Source organism: Rhineura floridana, chromosome 5 (assembly GCF_030035675.1).
Source record: "Rhineura floridana isolate rRhiFlo1 chromosome 5, rRhiFlo1.hap2, whole genome shotgun sequence".
Lineage (NCBI taxonomy): Eukaryota > Metazoa > Chordata > Lepidosauria > Squamata > Rhineuridae > Rhineura > Rhineura floridana.
In genome coordinates this window covers 28,027,954-28,052,314 of record NC_084484.1, presented here as the reverse complement: position 1 = coordinate 28,052,314, position 24,361 = coordinate 28,027,954, and the positions used below count along the sequence as shown (strand labels likewise).

Here is a 24,361-nt window from a genome sequence, read left to right as displayed (position 1 = left end):
TTTCTGTGTTAAACTGAACTCTGTTTCCTGGTTTTCCTGGCTTTATTAACTTAGCTTTAATATTGTTTTACCTATACTTTCCACGTACTTGCACGTACTTAGATTTAATTATACAGATTTGGTGTAACTAAAACAAAGGAAAATAACAAGGGTAATAGAATAGAAACAGTGCAAACCTGTGAATGTCTACTCAGAAGTAAGCCCCACTGAGTTCAATGGGGACTTGATCCCAAGTAGGTATGTATAGAATTGTATGTATGTATAGAAATGCAATCCTGATAATGAATAGTGAAATATGAGCTGTGGTATCTGCAGATATTTCATCCTTGAGACATCCCTGTGATGTAGTTTAAGCTGAGCATCAGTGACTGGTGCAGAGTCACTTAGCAATCTTCATGGCTGAGTGGGGATTTGAGCTCAGAGCTCCCCAGACCTAGAATAATACTCAAACAACTATACCACACTGACTATAACACCACAGTGTTGGGACCCAAGCTGACAGGGAGGAACCTAATGCAGGGGGTATCCTGTGTTTCAAGTATGTATGCCAGGAGCAGGAATTTTTCCTTCACCTTTTCTGAAATTTCAGGAGAACCTATGAAACCACCTTATTTTGAGTCATATCATTAGTTCATAGCAGCCTTCCCCAACCTGATACTCTCTAGATGTTTTGGACTACAATACTCATCATCCCAGACCATTGGCCATGCGAGCTGGGGCTGATGGGTGTTGTACTCCAAAACAGCTGGTTGGAGAAAGCTGATCCATGGAATTCTTCTGATTGGCAGCAGCCCTCTTGGGTTTCAAGCAGGGGTCTTTGCAGACGGGCTTCTAAAGACCCTTCTAAGTAGAGATGCAGGGGTTCCCCTCCCCAAAATTACAAACCTTCAAGTTTAGCTGTTTGTGTTCATTATGCATGAGGCCACTTTGAACAACTCCTTAAAGGTGGCTGGGAACGCTTGTTTCTAAGTTTTCACTAGCCATCGTGCAGCCAGCTAGGCAACGTCTGGTTTTACATATCTGCTCATAAGTTATCGGTTCTCGTTTTTGATGACTTTGTGATGTCAGCTGGAACAGAAATTGCAAATAAAAGAATGAAACAATTCTGTGTTTTGTTTTTTTAAAAAATCCCAAATATTGTTTTTTTTCCCTTCAGGAGCAGAATGTGGGATAAATGCCGAAGTAGAAAAACAGCTTGAAATGGGAAAGAAGCTCTTGGCAGCCGGGCAACTGGCAGACGCTTTGTCTCACTTCCATGCTGCCATAGGTTTGTATCTATAAGGCACCACATTTCATTGGGAGAGCATTTGGTTTTTGTCCTGTAGCAATCGTCTTCTCACTCCACTCAGTAAGCTCACTGTTCAGCTTCAAGAACCTCTTGCATTTTGGCCTCTGTATACCGTCCCTCTTGCTGATATCTAGTATTTTGAAAAGCAAGCAGCAAGCTGCCTTCTGTGTTGTTCCTTTTGTTTTGGATCACCGGTTGATGTTCTGTAGTGTGTTCTGTCTGTCCTTCCTTTAATTCCTAGTGAGCGCTGCTGTGTATTCATAAACTTGTGGTGCTGGGCCTTTTTTTTCTTCCCCAGCTGAAACAAAAGACAAAGGGCACATCTATACATTTAAAGCTAATTTCTACCACTTAAACTGCTGTGGCTTCCCCCAAAGACTGTTAAAGTGGTATTAGAGTGCTTTCAATGTATGGTGTGGATGTGACCCAAGAACCTACAATTGCTATTGTACGTAACTATCCTTTGTTGCCCTGTCTTTCCTGTTCTTTCATCCCCTACTATTGTCTCTCTCTGTCAACGCAGTGATTGTGATCTCCTTGGGGCAGGGACCTGTCTTTTGGACCATGCACATTCAAGTAACAGTAAGCCCCATTGAAATCAACAAGACTTGGTCACTGTATGTGCTCGTAGTTAGGACCAGGGCATAAGTGTTATAATTTGCACATAACTGTTGCAGTTTCGATATAACAATCTCAGTCTGATACACCATAGTTTATTGGCTGGGGAATGAGCTGTGTACCTGCACGCTCTTTTCTCTTTTCATGGATGTGGCTTCTGCAAAGTTAGATCTGTTCCTGGTTTCATATTCTGATTTGGAGGGAGCCCTTAAACTACATTTTACCTGATCAGACATCTGGGAAACTGTGGATTAAGAATCTAAGATACCTTCTGAAACCAGGCATATGATGGGAGGAGAGTGTGTGCAGTCACATGACTTGTTCCTGAACTGCTCAACAATGGTTCATTATGTCTGAACCAGGCCTCTGTTTCAGTAGTGGTGGTTTTTGAACCTTTCTGTAAACTAAAAGTGCGTAATTGGTGGTCATGTTAGCTCTTGATACACCCTTTAGGCTTGGATAGTCATGGCAGATAGAAAGTTGCCAGTGCTGTAATGACAGCCTTGACTGTACAAGACCTACTCAAATTTCCCGGATGTCTGTGCGCTCTGGGTGTTCAAAGTGTTATTCAGGCCTGCTTAGGGAGATCCAGGGTGTTAATTCTGGCCCATAGGCTGTCATAGGCCAAACCAGATATGATGGGGGCATTATTTACATAGGAACAGGAGCTAGCAGTCTGCAGGAGAGGAGTGCTGAACTCTTCCCTGTGTTTTCTCCTTGCAATAGGTTGCTGCAGCTCTTAGGTCTCTATTCAAAGCTCAGATCCTCGAACCAGAACAGAGCCAGAAGAGGAAAAAAAGTGCCCGGCACATATGACTGGCAGGGGGAGATATGGGAGGGAAGAGGGATAAGCACCCTTCTCTTGTGTGTTCCTTTTACTGTTTAAGTACAACTTTCTCCTGTATATGAGATTGATGTAAGAGAAGAAAAAAATGTGTCTGCCCCTTTGGTTTGGTTCATGGTAAGGTGAGGAAGCTGACAAATCTGTTTCAGTCAAAATCTGATAAATGCAGGGTTGCTTTATACACAACCTTTCTGCTACACAGAGATAATCACCATGCTTTGGGGAGAAGGAGAGACATCGTCATGTGTAAATAATGGCAAAAGAAAGACTTGAACTGTGTTTCACAGGAGATGGTATACAACTTTCTCCTCCTTTTCCCCCTTCCCCCAAGTTGATTATTTCTATGTTGAAAAAAGCTCCTATGCACGGAAATAATATCCCAACCCTTCTTTGAAGAAAACCTGTTTAGCTTTGGGACTGATAGATACTCTCTGGGTTCACTGTGACAGGTGATGAAGAAGGCCCATCACTGTAGCAAGAAGCATAACTAATCTTTAGGCTCTTGACTTTTACTACTTTGAGAGCTTCTATCTCTCCTCCCTACTTTGCCCCTTTTGATAAGGATGCTCCTGGAATGTTGCTGATAAGCATTTCCATCCATGAAGCTTTGCTTCACGTTGCAACGATTTTCAGAATTGTTCTTAGCTACATTTGTTAAACTTGAGCTTGATCCTCCTAATTTACCAAGTTGAGGCACAAGCACATCCATTTTGTGTGCCGAGAAAAATCTTTTGGCTCAAAACCTTGAGCTTGCTTTTATGTCAGCGATAAGAAGTTTGGGGTCCTTTTAGATGTAAACAGATGGTAGGGCTGATTGATATAGTATGCACTAGCTGTGATCCTGCATCTCTAATCGCAAAACCTGGATCTTGGGCGGAAAGTAACGGATGAGTCTTTGCAGGCCTCTTCCATTTTAGATGCTCCCAGCCTAGAATTGGCAGTTTTGTAGCACATCTAACCTTAATTTCTTTTCCTCAGGGGTGGCACTTGAATAATTAATTTGGGGGATTGAGGAAGTAGCAAATATTGGAACTCTGAATCTGTTATAAAACTTTCATCTGACTCCATAGCATGAGCTTCCCATGTACTGTGGCCTCGGGACATGTTCTCAGTGCATTTCCTGCACCATCCACTAAAGACAGATATCTACCATACAGCAGGTATTAGATATCTAACCAAGGACATGGCATTCAGCAAGATTGATTCCTGACACCTCGTATAGTTATGAGTTTAGAATTGGGGGCAGGAGTATAGAACAGTGCCTTTTCTGCAACTGTGGGCTCACATAGGATTCATTTCCCAGGGAATCTTGCCAATCTGCACCACTTTATAGTTTTTGAGGATTAGTTTAAAACGTGTGTGTTCTGCCACAACATACAGGTGTGTTAAGGTGTTTAGCTATCCTGCCTTACTGGTATATGCCCATAATTGCTTTTTTAAAGTATTTATGCTTCATTTCTGTTTTGTGATTTATGGTTTATTTTGTAATGGGAAAGTGGTATAAAAGTCTTAAAAACCAATACATGTGTGTCTCCTATCCCTGGCTGTCAGCATCTTCATGGTGCTGAAATGTTGCATCCATTATCTGTGGTCTTCGGTTGAAAAATGTTACATGTGATTCCTTTTGAAGGTTGCCAAAGAAGCAGATCCAAACAACAAAAAATGTAGTAGACAGAACAAGCGTTTCAATAGCAGAGTAAAAACGCAAATACTATAGGGCAGGGGTGGGGAAACTCTGGCCTGTGGACCTAATTGTCTCATTTGGCCCACATGACTGTTTCTGCCAAGCCACACCCCCTTGCCCTCATGCCAGTCTAAAAGGAGATTTGCAACTACACTGGCCCTGACAATCAACTGGTTGCTGGGTCTTACAGAGCACTGAGCTTCACAAGGTCTGACAATCAGCTGTTCATTGTTCCTTTGTAGGCTTTATCTTTGCCTACATGGTTTGATTTCAAACCACATGCACAAAAACAAGTCATCTGATATCAAACTTGGCCTGTTTCGGCGGGGGAGGGGGGAGAGATAATGATCCATCCGACTGTCTGGATCCAGTTCCATGGGCAAAGGAAACGATAGTCTTATTAACAGTTGGGCCAGAGAGGATCTAGCTCTCTTACTTTTTGTCATGGTCCCCTCTTTATGGGCAGCTATGGATGGGCATGATTTGGCTAGAGTTGGCAAAAGTCAGGGGTGGGACTTGTGGATTTCACGCCCACCCCCAATAATTCAAGCACTGGATGGCAGCACTTGGCGGGAGGTACTGAGAAATTCCTACTCGGCAAGCCTATACAATGCTGCCTTATTAATGCACCTTCTTGATGAAGTTTTTTACTTCTGTTCAGTCCCACAGAATTATCATTGTCTTGAATGGGAATAAGGAGGAAGGGTTGGTATGTTTCTCTGTTGCTTGCTGTATCAATGGAATTAATGGGGATTTTGAGAAGAGCATTCCACTGCTGATCTCTGGTGAGATGGTTATTTGGCCTTCCACAAATGAGAGATGCAGGAGCCAGGACAAAATGTAAAACAGTCTTCCAAACGCAAGCTTGCAGCTTGAGATAAGAAGCTTTAGCGTGTAGGGGGGGCTCAACTTTATTCTACAGCCGGAATCTGTTTAGATGATTACCTTCTGAAGCCCTTAAAAATAACCTGGAAGCTGAACGCTGCCATATGCATATGATTCTTTAAAAATTTCATTAGCGTTAATAGTGTAAAATGCATGCAGTACGACTATCCTATGGAAATGTTCCCTCAGCTAATTAAATGTTGGTATCAGACTGTTTAAAAATTCTGGTAACGGTGCCATTATTCCTTCTTACTGCTTGCTTAGTTGTATCCAAAGATTTTGGCTGGCTTGAGGCAATGTTCTGATTGCTACTTCTTCACTTGCAGAAGGGGACTCTGATAACTACTTTGCCTATTACAGAAGAGCCACAGTATATTTAGCCATGGGCAAATCTAAAGCTGCCATTCGTGACTTAAGCAAGGTGGTTGAATTAAAGCAGGATTTCACATCGGTAAGCAATAGTTTCCAAAGAGTCCTCCAGGGTGGATGAAAATGGCTTTTTGTCTTTGTTTTTATGTTGCCTTTTAAATGGGAATCTCTTTTTCTTCTTCTTCAGTAAGTTGTATAATCCAATAGAAAACTTTTATTATCCTATAACTTGGAGAGGTTAAATGTAGAATAAAATTCTAGCAACTGTAGAATACAAAATACACATTAGGAGAGAGGGCCATCTTTTCACAGTGTTCATTCAGCACCTGCTGGGATGATAAGGCTATAAGGTACCAAATGCTTTGATATGAGGTGGGATTGACTTTAGAGGGCTCATCCATAGTTCTGTTTAATCTGTAAGGTAAGCCCCTTGTGTCTCCACTCATCCTTATGACATTCCCTGTCAAGCAGTCCCCTTCCCAATTTTCTCCTAATTTAATCTGGAGTTTCCCTACCCAGAACTATTGCTGGGTAGGGAAACTACAGATTTTGTTAGGAGAAAATTGGGAAGGGTAGCAGTTGGACAAGGGGGTCACATAGACGAGGGTAAATTAATGGAGACCCAAGGGTCTTACATTACAAACTAAACGGAAATATGGATGAACCCTGAGACTTGAACTCAAGCCTATTTGAACTTATATATGACCTAGCATACATATGAGGATGTATACTTAGGTCTTCATTCAATTTTTTGAGATGGATTCTTCTTAGGTAGTTTCCTACACACACATGCATTGTCAAAATCACTAGATTATAAACTCCTTGGGGCATGGATGTGTATAATTTTGTTTGCAGTGCTCTGCAAAGCAACATGCACATTCCTGCTATTGTAATACAGAATTTCCAAACACTAGAAATATTGCTAGCATCAAAAAATTTAGAGACCTGAAGATATTAACTATTTTGAGCATAATAACTCACAGTGTATTCTTAACTATGTTGACTCAGACGTAAGTCCTACTGAATTCATTGGGCTTACTCCCAGATAAGTGGAGTTGCAGCCTAATCTTTTTTTAAAAAAAACAACCTGGATAAAGTATTGAACGGGATGGCTGTCCTCCCAAAAGGTTTGTGTGTGTGTGTGTGTCCCCGAGGCACCAGGTTTTGGTGGTGGCCTTTTTAAAAAAAATAAAATTGTGCACTGACTGGACAGTTCCCAACATGTCTACTATGTTTCTTGGCTGTTTTTGTCCCCACACTGTGACCCCAAACTGCTTGTTCCCTTGATATTTTGTTCTTTTTCATTTGGGTAAACTTTTTGCTGATTTTTTTTTTTGATGAACTGCTTCCAGATTATGTATTGTGAAGTGAGATGATCTGTCCTGATTGTTCTTGAGAGAAGCTGAAATGCCTGCTCTCAAGGGCATGAGTGACTGGGTCTCTTCAGAAGACATCAGGAAAAGCCAAATGGAGCCACCTCCCAGAGCCATGCTAAGATCTCCGAGCTGAGCAGAGCAATGCAGAGGGGGATGAGTGGCCAAGATTTGAACCAGGACCTGAGTCCTTCTAGAATAATCTTTGCTAAAGAATCCTTTGTTACACCAGCAATTATTTTCACTCTGTGAAAACTCTGGTATTTGTAAGGCTGCAGTTTTGAGGAAATTTTGAAGACATATTTAGGTATTGAACATGGAACGTTCTTTAAACTTAAAAGATATTTGTGAATCTGGGCACATATTGACAGTGATGTGCTCACAATCTTGATACTATCATCATCATCAAGAATCTTTCTCTGATAAAGAGCATAGTCAAGAAAGAATGGAACATTATCATTTTTTGGCGCAAAGGCCCCAACAGCTTATTAATACAACAGAAGATATAATTGTAAATCAAACATCAATACAATATAAGATAGAAAAAGTACAAAATGCTTGTTAGTGGCCCACCTAAACAGCAAACTAGCCAAAAATATGATGGTGATCAGTTCACCTAGGACTCATGCTTGACTGGGTCACCATCATTCACCTCAAACTTTAGTCATGTAGTCACTATTTCCTTTTCACTACATCAGGGTGAACAATCAGACCCCACCCGTCCCAACACCATTCTCATCTGGGCCCTGGTTCAACAGACTAGCAAATAATCCTGGTCCAACAGACTAGCAAACAAATAATCTGAAGCCACAGGAGAATTCACAAAAACACCACCACTTGCAAAAGTTCCTGTTCTTTTAGGGTGAGGCTTGATATTCCTGAGGCTGCTGATCTTTCCCAGCAGCTCTCCTCTATCTGCTCTGGGCATTCTAAGCCTGTGGGCTCTTGATGGAAATTGCCACCCCAAGGCAGCTGGTCTGTGCCTCATAATATAGATTCTTTGCTCCTCAGCAATCCTGGGCATTTAGGTCTTTTCCTTTGGCACTTGCCTCTTTTTTTTTTAATTATTATTGCATTTATATCCTACCTTTCCTCTAAGGTACTGTTCTTCAACTTTGGGTCCCCAGATATTGTTAGACTACAACTCTCCTCATCCCCAGTCAGCTTCGTCACTGGTCAAGGGATCATGGGAGTTGTAGTCCAACAACATCTGGGGACCCAAAGTTGAAGAACAATGCTCCAAGGAGTTCAAGTTAGTGTACATGGTTCTCCTCCTCTCCTTATCCTCACAACAACCCTGTGAGGTAGGTTAGGCTGTGGGTCAGTGACTGCTCCAAGGTCACCCAGTTAGCTTCATGGCTGAGTGGGGATTTGAACCCTGGTCTCCCAGGTCATAGACTGACATTCTAATCACCTTGGTGCACTGGCTATCAAGCCAAGCAACTTTCCAGATAATTACCTGAAGAGATGGGAGGGGCAAAGCAGCTCAATCACCATCTTCAGGTGGTTTTGGCCCTGAAACAAAGAATATTCCACGAAGCAGTAACGAAATATTCCATGCTTTAAAATATAAAAGAAATATGTATTGTATGTTTATTTTGACAGATGCTGTTGGAGGTCACTGATTCATAGGGTCGCCATAAGTTGTAATCGACTTGAAGGCACATAACAACAACAAATGTTTATTTACATATTTATTTCAACAATTTATATTCCACTTAATTACTATCATCTCTAAACAGTGTACAAAAATCTTAACACAATGAAAATAAAAAAATCAGTTAAAATTACACTTAAGAATCCCATTTATTAATTTTATTTTTATCCCACCATTCCAAAGAGTTCAAGGTGGCACATTCAGTACTCCTTCCTCCCCCATTTCCCTCCCCCATTTTATCCTTGCAACAACGCAATGTGAGTAGCCTAGAATGTGACATAGTGTCTACTCCAAGGTCACCCCATGATTCTCATGGCTGAGTGGAGATTTGAATCTGGAACTCCCTAAGCCTGGCACTAAATGTGTCAGACTGGCTCTTTCTGTATTACAGAATTGTTTCCTTTATCTTAGGCAAGGCTGCAAAGAGGACATCTGCTGCTTAAACAGGGAAAGTTTGATGAGGCAGAAGAAGACTTTAAAAGAGTGGTAAGTAAGAAACCTTGACAATGGTGTAATTGAAATATGGTGTGACAGCACATTACTGCTGGATATCTCTTACTGATGCAGTGTAGATAGCCAGTGTTACGTCATACTGGGTAGCTTCTGTGCCATAATGGTTGGATAAACCTTTTGAATTTTGTGCGGTGCTGAGGCCAATTAAAATTGGGAGCCTTCTCTGAGCATAAAAATGGCTTGCTGTGGTACTGATATATTTCCAAATAGAAACAGCCTAAACCAACAAAAAGGAAACTGCTGAACTGAAGTAATAAACTAAGAGCACAATTGTATGCATGTTTACTTAGAAGTAGACCCCACTGGGTTCATTATGACTTACTCCCTAGTAGGTATTCATAAGATTGCAGCTTAACTTCAGATTTTTGTAGATAGACCTTTCCTCCATGAATTTGTCTAATCCTTGTTTATAGCCTTCTACCTAGCCATCATAATATTTTATTTTATTATTAATTTATTATTTGATTTATATCCCACCCTTCCTCCCAGTAGGAGCCCAGGGTGGCAAACAAAAGCACTAAAACCGTTGCCTGGCCGCGACAATGGACTGGATGAGAGTTAACAAACTGAAGCTCAATCCAGACAAGACTGAGATGCTGTTGGTGGACAGGTTCTCTGATCGCATGGTGGATATATACCCTGTCCTGGACGGGGTTACACTCCCCCTAAAGGACCGGGTTCGTAGTCTGGGAGTCTTTTTAGACTCTTCCCTCTCACTTGAGGCTCAAGTAGCCTCAGTGGTTAGGAATACGTTTTACCAACTTCGGTTGGTAGCCCAGCTACGTCCCTATTTGAGTAAAGAGGACCTTACATCAGTGGTACATGCTCTGGTAACCTCACGTTTGGATTACTGTAATGCGCTTTACGTAGGGCTACCTTTGAAGACAGTTCGGAAGCTACAACTAGTGCAAAATGCGGCGGCCAGATTGCTGACAAGGACCAAGCGGTCCGAGCATATAACACCTGTTCTGGCCAGCTTGCACTGGTTGCCAATATGTTTCCGGGCTAGATTCAAAGTGTTGGTATTAACCTATAAAGCCTTATACGGTGCGGGACCATGATACCTTGCGGAACGCCTCTTCCGATATGAACCGCCCCGTGCACTACGTTCTGCTACGAAGGCCCTCCTCCGGGTTCCAACTCACAGGGAGGCTCGGAGGGTGATGACAAGATCTAGGGCCTTCTCAGTGGTGGCCCCCGAACTATGGAACAGTCTCCCCGAGGAAGTACGCCTGGCGCCGACTCTGCTCTCCTTCCGGCGCCAGGTCAAAACCTTCCTATTCTCTGAAGCATTTTAAGTTACACTGATTTACTTTTAAAAATGTTTATTGTATTGGATTGTTGATTGTATTTTAGTATTATTTTGTTATTCATTGTATTTTTATGCTATTTTATGTTCACCGCCCAGAGAGCTATTGCTAGTCGGGCGGTATATAAATTTAATAAATAAATAAATAAATAATAAATAAAAACACTTTAAAACCTAATAAAAACAGACTTTAAAATATATTAAAACAAAACATCTTGTGGCATTAAATTGCATGACGTAAGTATTGTGTGAAGCAGTACTTGTATAAATTACTAATTCAGAAGCTTTTTCCTTTCTCTGTCCAAATGTGCTGCTAATCACCTTCAGTGGGTGATCCTGAGTTCTATTCAGTCTTTCAGAACTTTCTCTCTGTCCACTTTCTTCACATCAGAAATAATTTGTATATATTTATTTGATATGTAGCTAAATGTCCATGAACGGAAAGAAGCCAAGATGGTTCAAGTTGTTTTATAATGTCTGGGAGTTGCTAACGCTGATGACTGCAAATCAAAGATATTAAAAGGAAAAAAATGCAGTGGCTAGGTGAGGGGATTTTGAAATCTGATAGTGTTCAAAGATAGCAAACTATTCACAGAAAGTTGAAAATCATTGGCATAAGAAAACCATGATTTCAGCAACTGCCTTTCCTTGACTTGGGACCAACATATAAAAAAAGATGAAAAAACATACCTATTCTTTCCCAGAACAACAATTTCTACCATAGTTTTGTTTGCAGGTGAAACATAGACAATGAATGCTATCTCTGATTTTAAACCTAATTCTGGGATTTTCCCCATTGTGCTTATGTAGCATTTTTAATGTGCTTTGTGTTCTTCAACCCTTTTTTCAGGGTTCAAATAGCAGCTGATTTTTATTTCCAAGCTGAAACTGTTGGTCTGGCCCAGGGATGGTGCAGCATCTGCGTGAGCATGCCTCATGGTAGAACTGAATCTAATCAGCCCTGGCTGCTGGTTCCCTTTAAGGCATCTTGATTTGGAGTGTCCACCTCTAGTGAGAAATGGCGAGGTGTGCACTGTCAGTTGGCTTGCTCCAAGCCCCACCTATATTTGGGTTGAGTTTGCAGGGCACATAAACAGCTGGCAAGTTGTAAGTTGGAATTATATTGCAGCTCCCTTACAAAATGCTCATCTCCTTTAGTTGACCTCCGTTGTCACGGGGCGCCTATGGTAATCCACAGAGGAACCCAAACTATAGGAAGCCAGCGTAATTTACGCCGGGGTAAATTATGCCAGGGTAATTTACCCCTCTTCCAAATTCCATTCAGGAATGGGGCTACTGCCAGTTGAGCCAACTCGAGCCTCGCAGAAGGAAAACAACCCTTTTAAAATAGTTTGACGTAATAACACTTTTTTTGTCAGTGTAACTCCTGCTGGATTGCAAGGTCACATGACTGATCTGACTGGAGTTTGGAATAGGGTCTTTCCCTGTAAGTCTTTCCCTGCCAGTCCCGCCCCTGCCAGTCCCCTGGAATGCCCCTTTTTCAAGACTTAACCTGGCCTTAGCTGAGCCCTGGCTGAGTCAGGATGGAGGACTTACACTGGTGTATCTCCGGCTGAGCCACAATATGGTACCACCTATTTATGTCATTGGCTGTTTTACAAATAAAATCTTTTTTTTATAAAGGGAAGGATATGAAGAGAATAATTTAGAAGCTTCTCTTAGTGAACGTGGCATGTTGTGTACAGCTACAGTATGGTGTCTTTCAAGTGGAATTAGTCTGTTGCTTGGAAAAATAAATTTAGCCCTCCAGATGTAAGAAATTAAAAACAGGCAGGTGGCTTCATCAGCCAGTTGTGCAGCTAAGCCATTCAGTTTGGCTGTATGAAAGATAAAATTTTCTTTAATGTGAAATGAGAGGGTTCTGTAGAATGTGTTTGTAAGAACGAGCTACTCTAGATGGCTTCTGGAATAGATTAGTTCGTAGTAATTCCACCCCTTATCAACTGGCTTCCAGTGGGAAACAGGAAGTAGAAATGTAGATTCATAGGGATCTTCTGCACCACACAGTAGGAATTGTTTGCATTATCCATGTTCCTCTAATGCTGAGTGGAATATATGTGACTACAAAGACTTTAGCCTCATGGACATTTTGGTGCATGTTTGATCAGTCCTAAGTGGGGCTAGCCATTGCTATGTGTGAATTGAGCTATGGTGAGTTTGCACCTTTGTGGCTTTTTTAAAATGGTACTAATACGTATCATGAGGAAGAGGTCCCATAGAGAGTGCATAGCTAGGAAGATCTTTATTAAACAAGAAGCTTATGGCAAAAAAGCCGTGCAGTGGACTGCTGCTTGCAATACAGAACTGAAACTGAAACCACAGTGCCCGAAAGCTGACTCAAGCACTTTCTGGTATCAGGGCCGCATTATGACTTTCGTGGGCCCTAGGCACTTTTGCCTTTGTGGGCCCCTCCCACCATAATAATATCAATATTAAAAATTATTTTTGATATAACTTTAAATACTTCAACATTTTCTTTTTTTTCTATTTTAGGCAAAATTTAATAGATTTTCGTGGGCCCTAAAAGTTTCATTTTTTTCTGATGTGAGAAAAAAATTAAAATATTTTCTTTGACCCTAAAAGTTCATTTTCCCCTTCTGATTTTAAAAGAAATTAAAACATTTCCGTGGGCCCCTAAAAGTATTGTGGGCCCTAGGCACTGTGCCTACTGTGCCTAATGGATAAGTCGGCCCTGTCTGGTATGGCAAGTTAAGAGGGTCACTAGACCAACAGCAGATTGTTAGTTTGAAGGAGGGGGGCTAGCATTACATTAGCAGTTAGCTATTGTTAACTGTTGGGGGAGCTCCTGGATTTCTGGAACTGCTACTTTTTTTTCCAGTCCGTCCCCTTGTCTCATCTCTTTTGGGAACCACTCCTGGAGCCACAAATGGAAAACATTTTGTAAATTCCACTAGAGGCCAGCAAAGACTATCCTTGAATGCCACTTTTTTGTTGTCAGTTGCATGTTTTTCTAATGTCCTTATTTTACAAGGTTTTTTGAGAGGAAAGTTTAAATTTTGTATCCTAGCTATTTTATGTAAATGCTAACTGGCCATGAATACAAGCATTTCTGGTTTAATTTATAGTTAAATAAGCCACAAAGTGTTTCTCTTTGAGACAATAGGATACATACCTATTATATTTTTACAGTTTATTTTATTTTTAAAATCAATCATGGTTTTCAAACACTGAAAGAGACTCACCCTCTGAGCAAAATGTCTCTATGGCACAGGTGGACAACCTGGTCTGAGAACAAATTGATTGTTTCTGCTGCATGTGTGTATGTATATAAGCACACACATACAAACCAACACACATATATACATAGGCATGCATAGCACAAAAGAACCAATTTATGTGCAGAATTAGTATAGATATAGATTTTTCCGTTTGATAATATTAACAGATAAATACTGGGAAAATAGGAATGGGGAATCAGTCTCTGGTTTTACCTATCAAATATATACATTTTGTGTGGGTGATGCTCTTGGTCACTGATTCATAGGGTCGCCATAAGTCGTAATCGACTTGAAGGCACATAACAACAAAGAACATGCTAGTCAGAAAGGGATTACTTCCTATTGCTTTCCAGATTATACTGCTCTATTGTACTAAAAAAATTCTCTGTATACTATTTGAGAGTAATCCCATAATACGAGGGAAGCTTTCTTCCGAGTAGTCCTGCATGGGATTGGGAATTCTAGTCTGAGGTAGGTCTGGTGAAAACTGAAGCAGGGAAGTCTTTTTTTCTCCTGGATTATTTTGTTTAGAAAACTTTTGTCTCTGCCCATCGTCAGCTCTGGCTCCACGCACTACCAGCATGCAGTTCCTGACAGATTACTGTGAAGGAAAGTACCCTTCAACAGAAGGAAGATTGCCCACTGCTCCTCTGTGGGATGCCTGTTTGATGCTTACCTAGTCTGCTCTTCAGAAACAACATCAGAGTTCTTACCACTTTTTTCACATCCTGTGTTTTTCCACAGCTAAAACAATCTACCTCTCATTTTTATTTCTTTAGCCCTTTCAATGCAGTGTTTTTTATCCATGGTTAAATACTTAAGCTTTGGCACTTTCCAAATTCACAAGCTCCGCACTGGAATATTCTGGATTCTAACTTCTCAGTGATGCATTTGAAGTTTTCACACCCCTTCCAGTGCATATGCTCATCCTGTTCCTGGCACGGAGAGTCCAAAGGACATATGCAAAGGTATTTAAACACACCCTTTTACCAGATAAAAATGGAGATAGGCCCATTTAATATTTTTACTTCTCTCTCATGGCATGCAGACTTAGAGCCCATCCAGACACCTGCTATTGAGCATTGATCCCAATTTGCTTGCACAGAGCTTACAGGAAGGTTAGATTATATCCTTTCTTTAACCTTTTATTTTTTTTACAATATTAACAACAAATACTAGTTTTGATTTGTTTGTGGGATCGCTATATGACAATAAGAGTTCGTCCTGATTTGCTTGTGGGGTGTTTATACATCTTTCTGTTAGCTGTTTGTTCATTCTACACTTCTCAATGCATTTCCCGCCACAAAAAGATTGATCCTTTTTTAAAAGTGGATTTCTTGTGCTAGGGCACACTTTCATTGTGCATACCTAAAGTTCTGGTAGGCACCTGAATTCCTCCCACAAAATACTAACAGTCTGGAGGCACTGTTATGCAACTTTATCCATAGAAATGTAAACTTATCTTTCACTGCAATCTTTGAGGCAAATTCATTATATATTTGTTGACATAACGGTCCTTGTTCAGAGAACCACGAGCTTTGCAAAAGGCTGTAAAGGCCATCTTCTGAACTTTGATTTATTTATTACACTTATATTCTAGAAGGAGCCAGGGCAGCAGACAAAAACATTAAAAACACACTAAAACATCTGAAAAACAAAAGACCCTTGTACTTCTCAGTTGGGCTTGGGAAGCAGTGACCTCTTTTGGCCCAATCAACTCCGTGGAGAGATGGGAAAAGAAGTGCTTGGATTCTGTTCAGGTGCCCCCTTGCTACCTCTTGCACTCTGATATCAGATTGCAGCTGGAAATGAGAGGGGCAAAGGGGGAACCAACCAGAACTCTCTGCAATCACCCACTTGTCCCTGCTTTCCCTAACAGCTGCTTGGATGCTAAGACAGATGGGTGTTCCAGTGTGTACGGTGGATACTTACCAAGCCAATCACAGATCTTAAGTTGTTGGGAGACATAGAGTCACCTCTTTATATGTATAACATAGCACAGCCCTTCCCAACCTTTGGGTCCCCAAATGGTGCTGGACTATGATCCCATCATTGCTGACCACTGGCCATGCTGGCTGGGACTGATGGAAGTTGTAGTCCAACAGCATTGGGGGACCCAAAGGTTGGGAAAGGCTGGCATAGCAAATGCAGGCCTGAACTAGCCCGAAGTTTTAAAAACTTACTTTCGTGTAGTATTAGGGCTAGTACTCCTACACATGCTGATTCACTGGATGACTGCACCATCAGGTGCTCTCTTGAATGGGCCATTGAAGGATCTGTCACAGTAGCCCTGGTCAAGAGTTACTTCAATGGAGGACATTTGCATGCTGAAGTAGCAGTTGGGCTATGCTGCTAGATCCGACCTACTCAATATTCCTGTAATGAACATAGGCATCTTAAAAGAAACTCCCTACCCTGGAGCATCCAGATCTTGTGGAGTTCCTATGTAAAGGCAGCTCATCATGCATGGAGGTTTATTTTCAGATGTGTGCACTCAATGCATGGGCATGGAGGGGGTGAAGCTAGCTGAGCATGTGATGTTAGGGGCAGGACAGCATGCACTCCCATTTCAGTACATGAGTTCCTTGCACATGAGTAACCCATGAACAGGGCTAATAGACAAAGCAGTTGACAAACATGTATGTGTGAACCTGGTGTTAGGTCGCAATCCTGTGCATGCTTACCTGGGAGTAAACCCTATTGAACACATTGAGATTTCTGAGTAAATGTGCGTATGATTGCATTGTTTGTTAAGGTGTGGGTATAAAGGGTTTATGTTTAAGTAGGCTATGTAAGAACAAAGCAAAACATTTTAGCAAAACAAGTTTTGAAATGTTTTTTGTTTCTTTTGAATTATTTGTTGTTGTTGTTGTTAAATCCGCTTTCAGAATTTGATAAAATGGCTTCTAATGTGCCTGCTGGTGTTTTATGGATTTTTAAAAAAATGTTGCACTATGGGTTATAATATTGGTTAGCTATGAAAAACGGATAAACCACACGACTCCAACCTTAGGAATGTGCAGTCTAGAGATGCAGGCTGATGAAGCTCAGTATGACAAATTGTTAAATCCAATACATGTCACTGTGATTTTGGCTTAACAAAGCAAACTAAATTCATAAAGCAGAAATGAGATGCGCACACAAATAATTTTTAAAAGCAGTTTGACCGCTTGCATCTTATCTATTTTATACTGTTGTTAAATAGCTAATTAAGCTGTACTAAATGATTTTTTTTATTACCTTCATTATCTTGCTCTAGGGAGGTCACCACAATATATTTTTTATAGCCCCAAGTTCTGCCGGCATCATTATTTTTACAGCTTGAAAGCTTAAGTTGACAAACTTTTGATGAATAGTCCCTATCCTGGTGGTGATTTCTTAGTATGACATTTTCCATAAAAGGCTAGATTTCCTGAGAGAGAGAGAGGAGGCCACTAAACGCCTACAGACCCATAAATGATGTAAATATTAGGATTACTAATAGGTATGAGCTGGCCATTTATATTGCACAGTGACCATGCAAACAAGGGGTAGACAATGCAGACTGGATGGCACTGATGTGCCTGAATGGAGAGGCAGAATCTCTTGTAGCACAATCCCATCAGTGTCTATTTAGAAGTAAATCCCTTGAGTTCAGTGGGGCTTACTCCCAGGTAAGTATGCATAGGATCGTACCCTTAATGGGGATGATCTGAAAACCTATATTTCCCAGTTCTCTTGCACCACACAGTGGATTGTTAAGACAACCGTATTATCAAGCTATTACTGGATTCTTTTTATCCCACTGCCCCATGTCTTTCAGCTAGTTAGACATGTGTGTTTTTCATTCAAGACAAGATATGGAACCTGTATCCCTCCAGATGTTGCTGGATTCCAACTTACATCTACCTCAGCCAGGGGTTAGGGATGACAGCAGTTGTAGTCCAGCAACACCTGGAGGGATGCAGGATAATATACCTATCTAACTGGTTGAAAGATAACTCCCATCATCCTTGATCACTGGCCCTGTTGGCTGGGGCTGATGGGAGTTGCAGTCCAATGTACTGCCTTCAAGTCGATTCCGACTTATGGCGACACTATGAAAGGGGTTTCATGAGGCTGAGAGGCAGTGACTGGCCCAAGGTCACCCAGTGAGCTTCATGGCTGTGTGGGGATTCAAACCCTGGTCTCCCAGGTCGTAGTCCAACACCTTAACCACTACACCACATCTGGAGGGCCCCCATCCCTGTTTTAAGATGTTACAGCTATTGTTGTTGGACTGAACCTCAGGAACTTGAGATATTTGCCTCTTGTCATTAGATTGAGCCCTTCTTCTCCCACTCAGGGCCAGCTCCAGATATGCCGGGGCCTTTGGGCACCAGCTTGGCCTGGGCCCCAGCGCACATGCGCATGCACCTACCTGTCTCTCACAGGGAGGGAGCTTCTTCCGCCTGCCCATTGGCTCCGTCTCTCCTGTCTTTTGTGGCTGCGTGGCCTACTACGTGCGCATATCGCTGCCATCAATCAAGATGGCGCCGGAGGCTTCAGCCCCTTAGGGAAACCTCAGCCGCCATCTTGGTTAATGGCAGTCCTATGTGCACAGCACACGCAGCCTCAAAAGATAGGAGAGACGGGCGGGCGGAAGGAGCTACTCTGCTGCGGATTGCAGAAAAGGAGTGCTACTCCTCCCGCATCCTATTGAGAGGCCCCTCAGGGGCCTCTGTGGCTCCAGGGGCCCTTGGCCAGGGCCCGACCTTGATGTCCTTTGGGACCGGCCCTGCTCCCACTTCCCAATCCTGATGTCACCTTGTCTATACACCTTTCCCCCTCGCTTTTAGTTTCTCTTGGACATGCTGATGTTGCTAGCTTGCATTTCAGTTGTATAGGGAGTAAGGAAGATGCACAACTTTGTTTTCTTGTTAGCTCTCAAGTGTTTCTTTAATCATGATAAATATATTTTCATAAATCAAAAGACTAAAGATGCCTTTTAAGACTGCCCACTTCATCATCATTTCATTATTTGTCCCAGTGTCTAATATACTAGGAACTGTTCAGAGGCAAATGTAAACAGGCTCCTGTCTTGCAGGCTCGCAGTCTAAATAACTGAAGAACTGAAGCCTACACGTCTAAAATAGGAATGGCAGTAGCTTAAGGCTTAAGCCTTCATTTTATTTGGCTTGTGTTTGTTTGCCTCTGTACATCAGCTAACTCTCTGACAGTGACGGCCCTGGGCACTTTCACACCTGAAGTAAAATGACACCTCTCTCACCCCCCCCCCGCACTTTTCTCCTCTCACCCCATGTGTCTTTTTCCTTCTTGTGTTAAATGATGCACGAAGAATGATGTCAGAGACATGGAAATGGCTCCCCCTCTGGAATCCACTGCCCAAAGTGACTACTTCATGACATTTCACTGAAAGGCCAGACCTCCTCAGCGATAGACAGCAGCTTTAAGAGACATTTCAGTTTTTTAAAATTTATATTTTTATTCATATCATGAGGCAATGCATACTGAAATGTCATTGTTACCTTTTTTCTTTTACAATAAATGAATAACTTTTTTTACCTGAATATCTTTTCCCTCACTCACCCCCCAAAATTCAACAGATGGCCACTTTCACATTCTGTGTAAAACATGTATTTTGCCTTCCTTATTTTATGTACATAATTTTTTGTTTTTAATACTGCAATGTTCTCCCATAGCTTATTTAGCCATTATAGTGAAATAGTCTGTGGAAGGGATGGGTGATTTACTATGTTGGATTATTTGGTTGGAATATTTACTGGAATCCAGGCTGACAGATAAGGATGGAAGGATCTGTGAATTTTGATCCTCTCAGTTTCTCATTTTTTTCAATCTTAAATGCAGTTCTCCACATTTTTGCAGGATTTGCAATTTTTTTTAAAAAAAAATAGTGATGAAAATTAGTACGCATTTCTCACACACATTTCATATGCAGTTTTGAGTAATCTACACATTTTGGCAAGCAATTGTCCCTAATATAATGCATTTTATGTTATTTTTCTATAATATTTTTATGCATGCTATTCTCTAATATGTCCATTTTTTGTAAACATTGGTTGAAGAACGTTATTGCAAATTTGTATAAGTGAATTTCAAAAGATGGCTGTGTTTCAGTTCTCATATTATTTTGGAATGTGTGAATTTACTAGATTCACCTTTAAATGCGAACCAAATCGAATTTCTCCTCCATACCTATTTACAGGTCACCTCTATTAGTTACCTTCTACTACAAATTTGTCAAAATGCAAACACCATTTGGGTTGGTCTTTCACAGTCCAATCTACTTGCTGTGTCGCTTGGAAGAATTTGGTAACATGTGCCTCTGAGCATATGGTGAGCGGTGGCAACACCTGCCATCTCCAAAGATGGAGAATTACATTTGTGTATGTTTGTTGGTGTTCTTCTTACTTTATTACTACTGTTTCTGCAGAGAATCTAGCCTAGAAAATTATATTTCTCTCATTATTAATCCTAGAAATCTGTGTCAAATATATTTTTATTAATTTCAAAGCCTTTTTATTGGTCAATGTCATATGATGGTGAAGACAGCCTTTTGTGTTTCAAACTGGAGGTTATGCTCTATTTCTCTTTTGGGTGCATTAACAGGATTACTGGTAGTCTGTGAACATGGCTGATTTTTCATTAATTTTCATTAATTTTAACAAATTATGAGAACACTGACAGAAAAAAGTCCCACAGGGGTCTGTTGTCCCCCCCCCCTCTTTTTACACTTTGAATTCTCGATTATCTCTGACTGTTTTGTGTATCGGCATGAAAACGTAGAGGGTTGTTAAGCACGTGTTTCTGAGTTCAGGACTATAAGTTTTGTAAGGTTTTGTTTTGAACTGACCTTATGGGAAGCATCAGAATGGCATGGGGATATTTTCAATTTAACATTGTGGAATGTGAAAAATCCATGCTGGCTATAGTATCCAGCCACTCCCGTGGCTGTATAATTAGAGTTGTTCGCTACTGCTCTGGACTGCTGAGTTGGTAACGGAATTCTGTTCGAGATAAGTTTTCCCCCAAGGGAATTCAGTAGCATCATTTTGCCTTGCTCTGCATGGTAGATTATGGCTTGTAGAATCTCTTGGTTTCAAGTGTAACTGTTTTTATTGTTCTGTGTCTTTTTGTTTGTTTCTTAATGCTTGCAGCTCCAATCTAATCCTAGCGATAAGGATGAAACAGAAGCTCGCTCCCAGCTGATGAAGTCTGATGAGATGCAGCACCTATATTCTCAAACTCAGGCTGCGTATCTTGTGGGGGATTATTATACTGTTATTGGTCTCTTGGATGAAATTCTGGATGTAAGTCCAAGAAGGGAAATTGCGGCCAAGAAACAAGTGTGGGTTCTGCTGGTGGCAGATGAGCAGCTCCTCTGAACAAATTCTACTTGATACATCATGAACCAAAGTCCCTAGATCGGTTCAGCTTGGAGTCATAGCAAGCTCCTGGTTAAGTACCTGCATAGCAGAAATTTCACCACTGACTATGGCCTCAACAAATAAATTAGTTTTTTTGTGTTTTTTTGAAAGAAACATTCACCATCACAAGTCACTAGTTCCTATTGTGGAAGCAGATCTGAATACTTTGGAAGAGCCTCCACTATAAGATGACAAGAGCCTGCTTCATCAGGCCAATGGCCCATCTAGTCTAGCATCCTGTTCTCATAGTGGCCAACTAGATGCCTATGGAAAGCCTGAAAGCAGGACCAGAGCACAATAGGAGTCTCCCCACTTGTGATTTCCAGCAACTAGTGTTTAGGCAATCAGAGGCATTGGGGCCTCCAACAGTGTAGAACAACATGGCTAGTAACTCTTGGTAGCCTTATCCTCCATGAATTTCTCTCATCCTTTTTTGAAGCCATCCAAGCTGATGGCCATCACTACTTGTGGGAGCAAATTCCATCGTTTAACTATGCGCTGTGTGAAGAAATGCTTTCTTTTTACTGCCCTGAATCTTCCAACAATCAGTTCTAGTGTTAGGAGAGAGGGAGAAGAGCTTTTCTCTATCCTCTTTCTCCACACCGTGCATAAATTTTTACACGTCTGTCATGTCTCCTCTTACTCACCTTTTCTCTAAACTGAAAAGCCCCAAGCATTGTAACCGCCAGCCCCTTGTATCGTTCCAACCCCTTGATCATTTTGGTTGCCCTTTATTGAACCTTTTTCCAGTTCTACAATATCCAGTTTGAGGTGAGGCAACTAGAACTGTTCACGGTATTCCAAGTTGTAGTCACACCATAGATTTGTGTAATGGCATTATCAGAGACGTTTCCATTAGTTAGGCACAGATCCTGGTCTCACCACACAGGCGCAGTTTCTAAGCATCTACTGTGTTTAAATGGATGCTCTTTACAGCATACTGTAAGGTCATTGTGTGTACAGATTGAATTTTGCCTCACCTTAGAGGCAGCATCAAAACACACGTATTCTTTTAAAAAAAAGTTTTGGACCAAAGTCTTGCTTTCATTTTGGTTTCTCAAGGTTTGTGTTTGGGCTGCAGAGCTGCGGGAGCTTCGAGCTGAATGCTACATCAAGGAAGGAGAGCCTGGGAAGGCCCTTGGTGATTTAAAAGCTGCTGCCAAATTGAAGAGTGATAATACTGAAGCATTCTATAAGATCAGCAATATATATTATCAGCTCGGGGACCATGAATTGTCTTTGAGGTAAGGTTACTATTTAGCTGGAAGGGTTAAAAAAGTCACATCAGATGTACTTACTCTTTTTTCATATCTACACAAGGCAGTAAGATGTGCCTCGGCAGAAGTAAAATTCCTGCTTGCCAAGGTAATGTAGGAGTAGAGGAGACATACGTTGGGGAGGAACAAAAGGAATGAGAAGTATCAGTTCCTCTCATGTCTATGGTTTCCCCCTTGAAAATCCCCACACAACCCTTTCCCCCTTATTTGGAGTTTTGAGAAAACAAGGCTTAAAAAAGGTATGCTTTGGTTTTAGTAATAAGATGCATCGCTCTGGATGAGAAAATATCTTCCTTTTTTAAAAAAGGAAAGAAAACCAATTTATTTGGTGATTCTTGTACAGGGCCAGCCCTACCATTGGGTAGAGTGAAGCATCTGCTTCAGGCAGCAGATTTTGGGTATCATGAAAGGGCAGCAAGATATTAGCTTAATATTGTTAGATTTTCACTGCCAGGGAGAGGGAGAGGTGCTTGTGGGATTTTTTGCCTCAGATGCCAAGATGTTTTGACTGACCTTAACTACCATGTATCTTGGCTAGGGGTAGAAAGAGGCACCATTTGCTGCTTTGCTTCAGGCAGCAAAATGTCTTGGGCCAGCCCTGGTTCTGTATTCTGAGAACACTACTGGAAAGCACTCTCAGGTTTTATGGAAGGTCTGATGGCTATTCAGGGAAGTGTAAAGGCCTGTGTGGAAAAGATGGTAACAGCAAATCTGGAGAACTAGTAACAGCTGGTCTCTATGAAAATTGTCACAAGTTTCAACTGTGCATAGCAAATATAATTGCTGTCATGGACTGTCTAGCTTGTGCTTATTGATACTGAAGATATGTCTGTTAAATTTATTCAGATAACGTCCCCCAATCTGTATATTCCAAGTTTGCCTAACTAAATTAATTCGCTCTGGAGTAGTTTTTCGCTTAAGGAGAACCCACTGCTACTTCAAGCGGGGGGAAACAGATCCCCCCCTCCCATTTTTACATATATAACTTAGACTTTTGATAAGACCATTAATATCTCCATTTTTCAGGTGAGGAAATTAATCTGAAGGATTGTGATTTACCAAGGGATGAATGGACACACACACTGAGTTTAGGAGCCAGTCTAGCACACACTGTTCCCAGACTTTTTCAAGTGTAGCACACTATCCACAGAACCAAACTGACTCTCCTCCTTCTTTCTCTTTCCTCTGTAAAAAGTGAAGTACGTGAGTGCTTGAAACTTGACCAAGACCATAAGGAGTGCTTTTCTCACTACAAGCAAGTAAAGAAACTCAATAAGCAGATTGTGTCGGCAGAAGAGCTCATCCAAGAAGGCAGGTAAGATGCTACTTGTAGGTTGCTCTGTAAGGGGCAGAGATAACTTCTTGAAGCTAATTTTTTTCACAGTTGGCACTTGCAGAATTTGTTTTTCCGTTCTGGGGCCAGGGTGGGGGAACCTTACTAGGCGAAATCCCAAATAAATACAGCTGTGCCATTCACCTTTGTTTTCTGTGCTGCCTTCTATTTTCTTCTAGTTTCTTTTCCCCCACCTCTTTATCTTTTAAATGTTCCTTTAATACCTTGGACTCCCAAATTTCTCCCATCCAGATTGCTAACCTCACCTAGGACTAGTCCAACACTTTTTCAGCAAATTGTATACCTCCTTTTCCTCTGCCTCCTGAGGGGTACTCAGAGCCAGCCAAGGAGTTTCGGTACCTGACATGGAAAATCCCACAAGTGCCTCTCCCACTCCCTGGCAGTAAAAATATAACAATAATAAACTAAATAACTAACGACTTGCTGCCCTTCCATTGGACCCAAAACCGTCTGCCTGAGGTGACTGCCTCACTCTGCTTCGTGGTATCTTCAGTAAGCGTGCA

The 24,361-nt window shown here is 41.4% G+C and overlaps 1 protein-coding gene across 3 annotated transcripts in view; it reads left to right on the top strand.

Annotated features, from left to right (window-relative positions):
- The window catches only part of DNAJC3 (DnaJ heat shock protein family (Hsp40) member C3), a 49,865-nt gene that overhangs the window by 3,898 nt on the left and 21,606 nt on the right, over nt 1-24,361 (top strand). For 2 of the 3 annotated variants that reach the window (XM_061630086.1, XM_061630085.1), the window contains exons 2-7: nt 1,157-1,267; nt 5,646-5,770; nt 9,130-9,204; nt 20,958-21,110; nt 22,290-22,471; nt 23,700-23,819. In XM_061630086.1, the coding sequence (XP_061486070.1) occupies nt 1,157-1,267; nt 5,646-5,770; nt 9,130-9,204; nt 20,958-21,110; nt 22,290-22,471; nt 23,700-23,819 (766 nt within the window). Of the gene's footprint in view, nt 1-1,156; nt 1,268-5,645; nt 5,771-9,129; nt 9,205-20,957; nt 21,111-22,289; nt 22,472-23,699; nt 23,820-24,361 lie in introns of those variants that run through there. The other variant, XM_061630087.1, reaches the window with a different exon arrangement.